The sequence below is a fragment of the Morone saxatilis genome, unplaced genomic scaffold (genome assembly GCF_004916995.1).
Source record: "Morone saxatilis isolate NCDOM2014 unplaced genomic scaffold, NCSU_SB_2.0 Contig17, whole genome shotgun sequence".
In the NCBI taxonomy this organism is placed as follows: domain Eukaryota; kingdom Metazoa; phylum Chordata; class Actinopteri; family Moronidae; genus Morone; species Morone saxatilis.
This window is the reverse complement of record NW_023339729.1, coordinates 20,418,757-20,430,854: the sequence shown is the minus strand read 5'-3', so window position 1 is coordinate 20,430,854 and position 12,098 is coordinate 20,418,757. Positions and strand designations below refer to the sequence as shown.

Genomic DNA, 12,098 nt, shown 5'->3' with positions numbered 1-12,098 from the left:
TGTCTGTCTGTCTGTCTTGCTGTGCAGAGCTCCGGCTTGTCAAGCAGCAGCGAGGCTCACTGCATAAAGTTAATTTCAATTCCCGATGAGACACTCACTCGGCAGCCCTCCCTGACCAGCGGTAATTAACAGGGATAGCTAATGACTACTTAACTCGCTCTTCATAATTATCTGGTTTTCATAATTCGATGTGTAATTTAATAATTCGCTCTTATTAACGTATTAAGTGAATGGCTCATTTAGGGGAAATTAGAAGCACTCACCAGGAGCATCTTTTAATTGATGAACCATCACCGCTGTCTCATTAATAAGGGTCGTTTTGATACTCTTAATTTGTCACGAGGATGGCGGTTGAACATGTTTGGCTTATGGATGAGTGTTATGAAGGCGCTGTTTTTCAGTTTAAAGACATTTTATTTAAGGTTTTAGTTGGATAAATGTTGAGGGAGGATATATGTGTATCTTTTAATGAATTAAAGTATTTATAAATTAATATAAAACATTTTTTAAAAATTGGTGGAAACTAAATTGTTTCCACTTTTAGGAAAGCCTGGAAGGTACTGATAATATTTGTATGGTTATAAAAAATATACTCGAAGCAGGGTTTTTTTGAGGGTATAACTTCTAATTAACTATTGATTGATTTTTTTTTTTTTTGTATTGCAAAATCACCTGTCTACCTTTCTGCTAAAATGTACTGTTATAATCAATTTGAAAAATTATCCCCAAAAATAATCCAATGCAAATGTATTCCAGGTGCTGTAGATAATCAGTGTAAAGGTGGAGGACAGGTTTCAGAAATGCTAATGTTTGGCTGGTGCAGCCTCTCAGGTATCTGTCCATGGTGCTGAAATATTCCTCATGCGCTCAACAAGCCAGCCAGCCAGCCAGCCAGCCCTGAAGCCCACAAACAGCAACTCTGCTGTGGACATGACATTCAAAATCCTCCCTTCTGTTTTTTTTTTCTTTTTCTTTTTTAACCTCCTCCTCATATCTAACCATAACTTCGAACCAAAGGGTTTTGCTTCAAAGCCCGTGTGCCCGCATGCAGGAACGAAGCATGTTTGAGTGTGTATTTAAATAGAGACGGGCACGTTGGCAGGCGAGCTGTTTTTCTGGCGGGCTGACATCTGGCAAGTCTGCGCTCCAGGGACCCATCCAGCTCTCTATAGACCCCCTGATTAGACTCTAATAGAATATTAGCATTTGCTCTCAGGTAAGGCAACAGTGAGCTGCATAAGCTGGCAGCAAGTCAGTGGAGGAGCCACGTGCGTCTTTAACATTGATGGAATATAGAAGAAGGGGTTCCTGCAAGGCCTGCTTTATGATGAGGCCTGGAGGAGGAGGTGGTGTTGAGGCAAAAAAAGAAGCCATTTCTAAATCCATTTTTTAGTTATTCATCTCTTATATTACCCATACAGTGGGAGAACAGATTGGGTTTAAGGGTGGGGGTGGGAGTTGGTGTATTGCTCATGGGCACATAAGCGCATGGAGCTGTTTATAAGATCAAACCTCACACCTTTTGGTGATGGCAAAGTCACCTTTAAAAATGGCAATATTAGCAGTCCAATAAGCTTTAAGAATCCACAGAATGTTTTTTTTTAAAAGCTGTGCAGCCCACAGCTAAACCGTTTCCATCCTCTTCATCAATAAATAAATAGATGCATAAATAAAAGAATATTAATGTCTGGATGAGCCATATTATACACTGTAGTCATGGAAAACGTCCAATTAAATGTTAAAGTTTTTTCTTTAATGAAACACATTGCAGTTCAATAATTAAATAAATTAAAATTACATGGATGTAATAAATTAATAGAATTATTTAACCAGGAACCAAAAGCAACATACATTACAGAAATAAGTTACCTCAGCTAAAACAGCAATACAGCAAAAACCTGTACGGATATATTTATGTGCATCGACTGGTTCCAATGAAATATTTACATTGTACACGTATACTTCCATGAAGCTGTTTCTTTTCTCTTCAAGAAAAAACATTAGTAAACAAGGTGATTTTTAACAAGCAACGACTTCATAATGATGCGCGTATATTTATACAAATAAATAGCAGAAAACATACATAAAATAATTTAAAAAGAGAATACTATCTCATATATATCTCGATTGTACCATCTCAAATGTTAGAAATCGTAAAATTAAAATTTTGTGACTGTATATTTCACAGTCGTTTCCCTTTAAACCAGAACAACACGCTTAACTTGCTGTCAGAATTTGATTTTCTCAAGCAAAACGAGGAGGGGGGAATCCCAATAAATATATAATGAAGTAAACATGACCTCACTCAATAAATAGTTCATAAGATACCGGCCCACGCTGGATTGTAAAACTTATTGCAGCCGGCAAGACTTCATATTTTTTTAATTTAGAAATTCTGTGAAATCCTTACAAGTGAGCCACTATTTCAATATCTCCACATACTGAGGCCTAATAATAAACAACCCTACTTTAGTCCAAACCCCGGGTATCTTAAAAATAGATCCCTGACTTTGATATCACACATGGTAACAAAATAAGTGGAATTAATTACACATTTAGACACAAAATGAAGTGTGTGACAAGTAAATTATTAATTTACAGGGGGGGAGAGGAGGAGGAGGNNGGTCATTTGGCAGTAATCTAATATTAGCTTTCAAGACCAAGTCGTGTATTGTCCTCTCAATCCCCTCATGGACCCTGAATAAATGTCAGACTGCATCGTCATGAACTCGGAAGGGAAAATGTAGCTTATCCTATAAGCCAAAAATATAAACATCAATAGTCACCAACCAAGTGCTTTGAGTTCAACTAGCCCCGCTGTGTGTGGATAAATTGCTAGTTTCAATGGGGGTGTTGGGGGGGGGGAGGGTATTTCTACTAAAGCAAACTATATTCCTCATTTGAAATTAATCATAAGTAAAAATTAAAGCACAGAGTCCTGTAAGTCATACTGCGTTGACATTAAAAAGGTGAAGCATAGTAAGTGTGGAAACAGTGTTCTTACTTGCTCTGTCAAACGATGCTTTACTTGACTCCACGTCTCCCCTCTCAGCGAGTAAAAGACGTGACTGTGGGCTGTTTTTGTTTTTTTTTTCTCTCGAGTTTTTCAGTCATTGTTCAATATTTAGGAATTTTTCGAAGTTCAAAGCACAAAGTCATCGATGATTGAAAAAAAGGTGTGAGATAGGAAATATGATACAAATCGTCTCTAAACAGTTCCAAGTCTTTTCGTGGGTGGAGGTTTAAAGCGATTCTTAGACGCATGCAGAGTATTTCATTCGTTTCTGTTTCTGTCGCTGGTTGCAAAACCAGACCCGAACCACGTTCTTTTTGAGGTCCAGCTTCTCTGCGATTGCTGCGATTTTCTCCGAGGAGGGACGCGGCTGAATGGCAAAATAGGCCTCCAGTGATCTCTTCTCTGGCGCGGCTATCGACGTGCGCTTCCTCTTTTTCTCCGCGCCGTTGAACAACTCGGGTTTATTAAGTTTCTCCCTGTGTGATTTCTCGGCTTCTTCTAGCCACGCTTGCAGGATGGGCTTCAAAGCAATCATGTTGTTGTGAGAGAGCGTGAGGGACTCAAATCGGCAGATGGTGCTCTGGCTGAGGGAGCCCACCCCAGGAATCTTCAGGCTGGCTAAAGCTGACCCTACATCCGCCTGGGTAACCCCGAGTTTGATCCGTCTCTGCTTAAACCTCTCTGCGAAGGCTTCCAAGTCCCTTGGATCGGCGTCCACGTCGCTCATGCCCATGTGCGGTGGTAGCCCGTGGGCATGAGCCATGTTGATGGCTGCCTGGTGCATGTGGTTCATGCCCGCCATGTGGGCAGGGTGCGCAGGCGTGGAAACCACCGAGCCATCCGGCCCTGCCATGGCTCCTAGTGCCAGTCCCGGGGTGATGTGGTCCAGCAGGTCCCCCTCCAGCGCCTGGTGGGGCTGGTGGTGGTGGTGATGGTGGTGGTGATGCAGACAAGGCGGAGGATGAGAAATAGGCACCGAAGAGGAGGAGGACGACGAGGTGCAGGGGAAGAGTGTTCATGGTGTGGTAAGGGGCTGTGATGTGGAGGGTGGTGGTGGCTCTTGGTCTGCGAGACTATATCCACCGCCGCTAGAGCTTCAGCCCGGGCCAACAAACTCTCATCCAAGCCTCCGAATATATTGCTCTGCAATTGCAAATAGAATGCACACATAACTGTCAGCAGGGAATTCTCCCTCCACTCCTCGGTTTAAAACATTTCCAGAATGTGAAAAAAAGAAATCCTAAAAAAGGGAGCACACAAAACAAGACACATGCAACATCCCAGGTCATAAAAATTAATACGAAAGGCAAAGCCGACTGAATACATAAGTTGAGCGGAAGAAAAAAATATGGAGGTGTTGGGTGATTTGCTGTGCAGACATGAAAAAAACATCAAGCAAAAAAAGTGGGCTGTCAAAATGTGCCTTTAAGCTGTGATTATGCAGAATACGTACCGGTGGGGTTGGGAGACAGGCTCTGCGCATCGCCTCCGAGCTGCTGCCGCTGCTGCTGATGATGGTGTTGCTGTGTCGGGAGGACGAGCAGGAGGACGGTGCATTGGAAGTCAAAGTGGAGGATGAGGAGGAATGCAACGAATACTTCGGTTCGGGCAAGCTGGTGTGGGCCATAGCAAAAGGCTGCTTGCTGTTCAGAGACATCATCATCATATTTGCGGGCGTCCAAGCCTCGGCAAGTTCCTTTTAATAAGTTAAGACTCCGCCTCCTCGGAAGCCCAATTGCTTCGCAGGAATCTCAAGTCACTGTCGAATAAAGTATTTGGCTGAAGACGGTCGTCCAACACTGAAGTTATCACATCTATGTATTATTACTAGCGGAGGTATGGAGGTGTCTCGTCTTTTTGGCAAGTGAGGCACAGACAAGCCATGCAACTGCGCGCAGCCGATACCTTTTTCCTTTGTGGACTTGTGGCGCGGTTGTTCAAAAAAGAAAAACCTTTCTGTTTTTTTTCCTCCTTCAACCGTCTCCACCTTGTAGCTATTATATAAATATAATTTTTTTTTTTGCCTTGGATATTTTTTTTTGGCAGAACTCCTCAAAGACGACGCCAGAAAAAAAAAAGATTAGAAAAAAAAGTTTCTTTCCGTCTCTTAGGATTTCCAAAATGCTTCAAGTTTAGAACAGTTGCCGCTTTCGTTGACCTGTTTGGGTTTTGTTTGTTTTTTTGCCAAAAGTTTCCGTCTTGAAATGACCGTAAGTGAGAAGTAATGGCGGTGACAGTCTCTGTACTGTACCTCTTCGACTACGTTGAATGCTGCGGGGACCCGAACTGCCTCTGCTCTGAGGCGAAGGGCAGACTGAGTCTCTCTCCGCCTCTCTCTCTCTCTNNCACACACACACACACACTGCCCCCTTCTCCTTTACGTCACCCACCCATCCATCTCTGGGAACCGAGGGAGTGAAGTGAACTTGAGGAGTTGCTGCCATTTCAATGCCTTTGGAGTATTTTCACCCTCTGGAGGGGAGGTGTTTGACCCCCACCTTTCCTCTCTCTCTCTCTATAGCTCTCTCAGTCTCTCACCCTCACACACACACACACACACACACACACACACATTCTCTTTTCAGCTGTACCTGAAAAACCCTTTCATGATTTATTATTCTTCATTAGCCACACCACCAGCACCACCACCACCGCCGCCGCCGCTGGGGACTCTGCGCATGGGCAGTCTGCGACAAGGCATTTATTTCAAATGAGTCTACTTCTTACCACCAACACCTCGTTACCGGCACCACGTCTTATTGAGTTCAGAGACTTTTCGAATTCCGATTTATTGCACCTGAAAATATTGTATTGTTGAATATTGTAAACGGATTTCAAACAGACAATTGCGCCTCTGATGAGACATCTCTTCTCCACCTGCTTAGCGCTAAATACACCAAAGTTATTAGCGTTAAATCAGATACATATAATATTGCTATGATTTTATTATTGCAGTTAAGGTTAAAATAATTGTAAACAATTAAATACAAGTTGTAATAGAATTGGCAACTCCTGAGATTATGGTTTATATCTAAATTTAAGGTGTAGGAAAGCTTTCATATAATCGCCAGCAATTTCTTTCTCCTTAGATTCTATGACAGTTTTATAAATCTTGAAAAACTTGTGCAAAATACCAGAAATAAAATAGTAAACTTATTAAGAAAATTATAATATTTTGTATTATTTTATGCTCGGTGCTTTGCATGCAGAACTAACATTACTCACTCAATACATGACGATTAAAAATAATTAGCAGTATTTAATTGCATATCTATATACTTGTCATAGCAGGCTATTATCTTATCTTTCCTCTAATTAAACCACGCCATCAGTAACGCAATTAAAACATTTAATCACGTTGTAATTAACAAGGGGTGTCTAATTTGTTTAATATGGTCACGTCTATAGGATGAGATAATTGTTATGATGTGAAGTCACTCCGGAGGTTAGAAAGCATTCTTATGGAAAACAATGCCTCTTGGTTTTGTTTTTATATTTTCCTGTATGCCTCAAATTTTCTCAAAACACCCCTCTTTTCTCTCTCTCTCTCTCTCTCTCTCCCTTTCTCTCTCTCTCTCTCTCTCACTCTCTTTTTCCTCACACATACACACGCACAAGAACGTACGACATCTCGTATCTGTAATGAAGCAGTGATCAATGCCTTTGACAGACAGTGTTTTGACCCCTTAATCACCTTAAATGTGTTAATAATATCAATCGCTAATGTTTCCAGGATTCCACAGTAATTCACCTTTTCACCTCAGATTATGAAGCATGGTCTTATCCTAATTATACACTGCTACACACCGCTGCACCCGGTATGTGGCCACAGCCTGTGCACCGTTCCAATAAAAGTCTATAAGCATTTTAATCGAGGCTACCTATGTTGCCGCGTTAACGTAGACGCCCTCTTCTGAAAACGTGGGGGTCTTTGTGAGCGACTACACGTCAATTCCTGTTTTATAATGCTGTTCCTGCACATAGATATTTAATATGTCCAAACCTTTATGCCTGCGACAAAAAAAGCATGTTGGTGTTGCTGCATATCAGTTTTACATTGCAAGAGAGAGAGAGAGAGAGACACCCAGCTGCAGAAATATGTTGCCTCCCCAGCGGGACAACAGGCGCTGCTGGAGCCACCTCCAGACACCAGGAGACAGAGATCAGGCTCAGGAGACATCAAGGAGCAATCAGTGTCTGCTCACATATACCGACAGACTGATTTATGATGAAACTTTAAAGAAATCATTTATATTTCACCACCTCTAAATTGGTGTATGAAATTTTCATCCACAATGAAACACACAAAAAAGTATATCTTAAGTCAAATAAATCAACCCGAGCTGCTCCCAAGCAATCGACTTTGAAGTACATTTTCGTAACACTTTTCGTGAGTGTGTTCATGTACCTTTTATTTCCTATGCCAACAGCTTTCTCACGTTTGAGGGAGGACAGTGTGTCAGACTGATTAAGAGAATTACCTTTGAAGTGTCTTACCATGGCAAACAGAAACACAATGAAGTGGCAATCTCGGATATTTAAGTAAGAATAACAGATCTTTGTTATCTAATATCAAAATGGGTTTAAATATCATATAATTTAGTTTTATTTTTGTAATGTTTAATTTGTATTTGCTTATATGGGGCTACAGTAGCACATTATATTTATATATTTAAATTTAATTTAAAATGAGTCATTAGCAAAAATAAACCTAACTCATGATAAGACTTTACTGAGGAAAGACAAATATACAGGTTATAACTGCATTTCAGAATTGTTTTAGTGTAAAACAAATATTTTAATATATATATAAAAAATCCTCTAAATGACAAACATCTTACACCATTGAGATCGGGCTGGTTTTGTTTTCACTTTTTAAAAATTTGACTGTATCATCAGCTAAATGCCCTTCCAGTTTTTAAATATTTTTGTCCTCAATTTCTGTCATCACACCAATGCAGTAATTGGAGCGAATGTTGCTATCATAAAAACACTTGTCTCAACGCTGGAAGGTGCAGTCATACCTTGCCTTTAAAAACATAAACCCTCAGTAGAATTGTGCACAAAATGATTTCCCTCACTTCAAGGAGCTTTACTACATATAAATAAATAGGCACTGTCTAAAAATAAAAGTAAAGCCCAAGTAAAATAGAGAGAGCACATGCAGCAGGGCTTGATATAACTCAGGTGACTTGTTTGCTTTTTTTCCTCCTCACTCTCTTACTTACATCCGAATCAAGGAGTGCTGCAGAGGTGTCTGTGTGCTTTACACAAAGACATACTCTTCTCAGTCTCCCTCAGGAGCTCTCCACGTTAACAATCCCAATTACACCGAGACCACCAGAGACAGCTGTTTTTATTACAGAACCGCTCCTTTGTGCCGCCAACAAGGTATCTCCGCTCCTAGACTGAACACAGAGATAAAGCTACACTGAGAGACAGAGAGAGGAGAGGGAGAGAAGTGTGGAGTGAAGTGGATGAAGTCTCTTGGCTGCTCGCAGTGGTGATGCCTTTATTCACAGCTTCCCCCTCCCTTTTCTGATCTCGTGGAGCTCTTTACATGTCGGAGCAGAAGGTCAATGCTTGTTGGGAGAGGGCCTACAAAGAGATCAGGATCTAACTCAAGGCAACAGCAAATCACACAAAGAAGGGGGTGTTTCAGCCTCTAACAGCGGTGTTTTATTTATTCATCTGCTTTACCTGGGAAATGTGACAGGTTCCACAAGGAACATTCTGGCTTTAATGTGTTGTTTAAATGCATACAACAAAAGGTAGAAGCCTTCAGGATTTACTAAATGTCACACACTGTACTGTAGCTCTCAGAGGGAACAAGTGGCTCACCACTTGAGATAATGAAAGAGGTTTCAAAAACTGCACTTGAATTGCAGCTCAACTGCTATACAAACAGTGAGCGGGATTTCTATTTCATGTCTGTGTGGGGCTAAATAAAAGCATTAACAGTAAGCAAGATATTCTAATTACTTTTATAGGTGCTTGTTTGTGTGTGACATTTTATTGGAGCCACTTTTCCTAAAACTGTTTAGTAAGACCTGGAATGTTTGGGAATCTAGTGTTAAGGACATTACATTTTACCTCTTGTATGATAAAATATCTGTTCATTTAATGATAACAAAAGGATATTGGAACATGAAATAATGCCACTAAAAGTGCCAATAAAGTCAAAAATTGCAGTGTTAAATAGCTTCATAATATATCAATCTTATCACCTCTGTGTTAAACCACCGCAGCCCAGTTGCCCTAGTAATTACGTTCATATTAGACAATTTTATAGTGCGATGTGGAAGTTAGTGTGGTGGATGCAACTTTAGCGCATCCCATCTTCATGTAGAATGATAGAGTTTGCCTGTTTTTGAGGTCTAACAAATAATGACGTCTATTCTTTGTGATCTTTCCCTAATCTAAAGGTGCCTTAATAAATTTTTTGCCACTTGGGGTAATGTAAAAACATTGACGTTTTTTCACATAATAAAGTTATATGGTAAACAAGTTAGCAAACAGTTGCAAGAGCCATTTAGCATTTATTTTGAGTCGTATTTGTGTCCACCTGACAAATATAAGTCCAATATTCCTCTTCATTTTGCTCTGTTTTGGTCTACACCAACTCATTGGAGAAATGTTGGGCTTTTCTGTCTGTTTGCTTCTTGGCAGGGAGTGTACAGTGGTTTATCAGAGGTAATTTGCTGAAAACAGCTGTGTGCTGCTAACAATGCTGAATAGAGCAGTGAGAGTGATCCAAAACAGTACAGTTGCAGCTGTCAAACCAAAACAATAAGTGGATAGAAACTAAAAGCCCTGTAGAGCTGTAGGGAACTGCAGAGTTGGATTATAATTATCTGTGGGTTTGTGACCACAAGTATCAGCTTTCACATCACAGTCATTTAACCCATTGTTAATATTAAAGTATTACTTAGTACAGCTCTAACCAAGTGTTTTAGGTCGCTAACCGTAACCATAGTTTATCTACCATATCCATGACCTTCACCAAACTGTAACCATACTGCATGTTCCATACACAGATATTGTAAAAATATATAACTTTTTAATGTCGTCATTGAATGTGATTTGGGGTGTTGTACAATTGCTCATTCTCAACATTCAGTCTGGTGATTGACTCAGTATCTCCATATTTCTCCATACCATTATGGACAGTGTCATAACTTGTGTTGATTACTTCACGACAACCAACAGCAAAGTCAGCTAACCTGGCCTAGTAGTGAAACTAACCTCAGGCCATGACTGATTAGAGGCCTTGAAAGTGAGGTGTGCCATAAGGTCAGGAAAACAAATAACACCACCACCAATTTCCCTACTACGCACCAGGTACCAACCTTTAGGGGGGGAGGCATTAGATTCTAGCCCAGCCCTGCCTATAGGCTGCAGGGCAGCAGATGATAAGGTCAAGCCTCATAATGATGTCACATACCTTTAGGTACTTCAGATCAATATCGAGAGAGGCGCGTTATACCTGACAGCCAGTCAAATAAAGCCTGCCTGCAAAAGAAAAAAAAGAAAAAAACTCACTTTGAGATTGTCTCTTCTGATGAAATGAGATCCTCTCTCTCATGCTGCTTTTGGCAAAGATCATATTGGTAGAACCCTTTGTGATCTTTAAAACAATGTGGCCATTCACACATCTGCTAAAATACCTTCCAGATTTGAATGTTAAATGAAAGGATAAAAATAATAAAGCCTTTTAAATGCATGTATTCAAGCATGAATGACTGTAAACAGCATGCAGTTGATGCAGCGTTGGTGCACATAGTTCTGCATGATAACGTTTGACATGATAGACGTTCCTTTGAGTAAACCTGACCTCACATGACAACAAACGCGATGTTGAGGAAGGCAGCGTATATGAGGAGTTACACCTCGGAGCAGGCGACTATAAAGAATGCGTATGTCAAATGGTATACAAGTGATTAATGTAGCAGGATGATTGCAGAATTCTGTCCAACCTGAATGAGCATTTCTTCTGCCTCTCTCATTAGTTTGACTGTCCCACACGGTAATATATTGCTTGTCACTGGGTTGTCTAATGGTTGATGCTAATTGACCTCCTTTCCCCCTTTCTTCTGCACAAATGAAAAGATTTCCTTCGTCCTGTGATGGAGCATGTCACAATCTGATCCGACAAATTAAAAAGCTCACTGCTGTCACGCTGTCATCATTCGAAGCCCTTGCCTCATCAGCTATAATGATCATTTTTATTCACTGAAACCACTGCAGTGCACTGCCAAACACAATACTTAACAGGGCGTGCTCCTGCAGTTGTGCGGTATGTGTGACATATCTGAATGTCTGTCATGTGTGAAATCCTCGATACTGTTAATCTTGAACTGTCCTTCAACCTATACTTTTAGTTCATGACTAGTTAAGGGATGTCTTTCTAAATTTGTATTTCTGCATTGGTTCAACCAAGTAAATTTGGTGTTCACATACATACATTCATATAAACCTATATATGGAAAATATGCTGCATTTATTATTTATCACAACTCCAAATTTACAGTAGATTATATTTTATTTAGAGGTTTAAAAACATAACAAGTGTAACCTCCTCTTTAACAGCCTCAGATTATTTACAATTTGTCACATTTACCTGCCACACATTGTCAAACAGTAAAAGCATAGTCAGCCAAAAAAAGTCTTTAATTCTATTTATTAAAAATACACAGATCATATACATAACACATATGATGAAATGAATCTGAATTCACATTTAGATAAGACTAGGATCTGTTCTGAACAGCTTCACATTTAATTTTTCTCTTTTTGTTGTGTTGGAAACATGTGAGTGCCACTCTGCGATGGCCTGAACATGATAGCAACATGAGAGCTCGGCCACCGCACATTATTGGCTGCAGAGCGGTGATGACGCTCATTACCTGCAATCAGCTGCCCCATCTGTGGCCGAAACAGAAATTGACTGTGGCATTTTACCTGCTGACTTCGTGTGTATAACTTTATAATTTATGCGGTGTACCCATACTATTGACAAAAACGCAGCACGGTGATCAAAGCAAGCCATTCAGGAGGTTGGACAGGGCCACGAAGACAGGGC

The 12,098-nt window shown here is 40.4% G+C and overlaps 1 protein-coding gene across 1 annotated transcript; it reads right to left on the bottom strand.

The window, feature by feature from the left end:
• Positions 1-2,941: 2,941 nt before the first annotated feature.
• Positions 2,942-4,682, bottom strand: pou4f2 (POU class 4 homeobox 2). The gene is given in 4 exon segments (XM_035660631.1): positions 2,942-4,022; positions 4,024-4,045; positions 4,047-4,159; positions 4,470-4,682. Coding segments are annotated over 4 exon segments (1,116 nt in total). The 3' UTR covers positions 2,942-3,254.
• Positions 4,683-12,098: the final 7,416 nt, after the last annotated feature.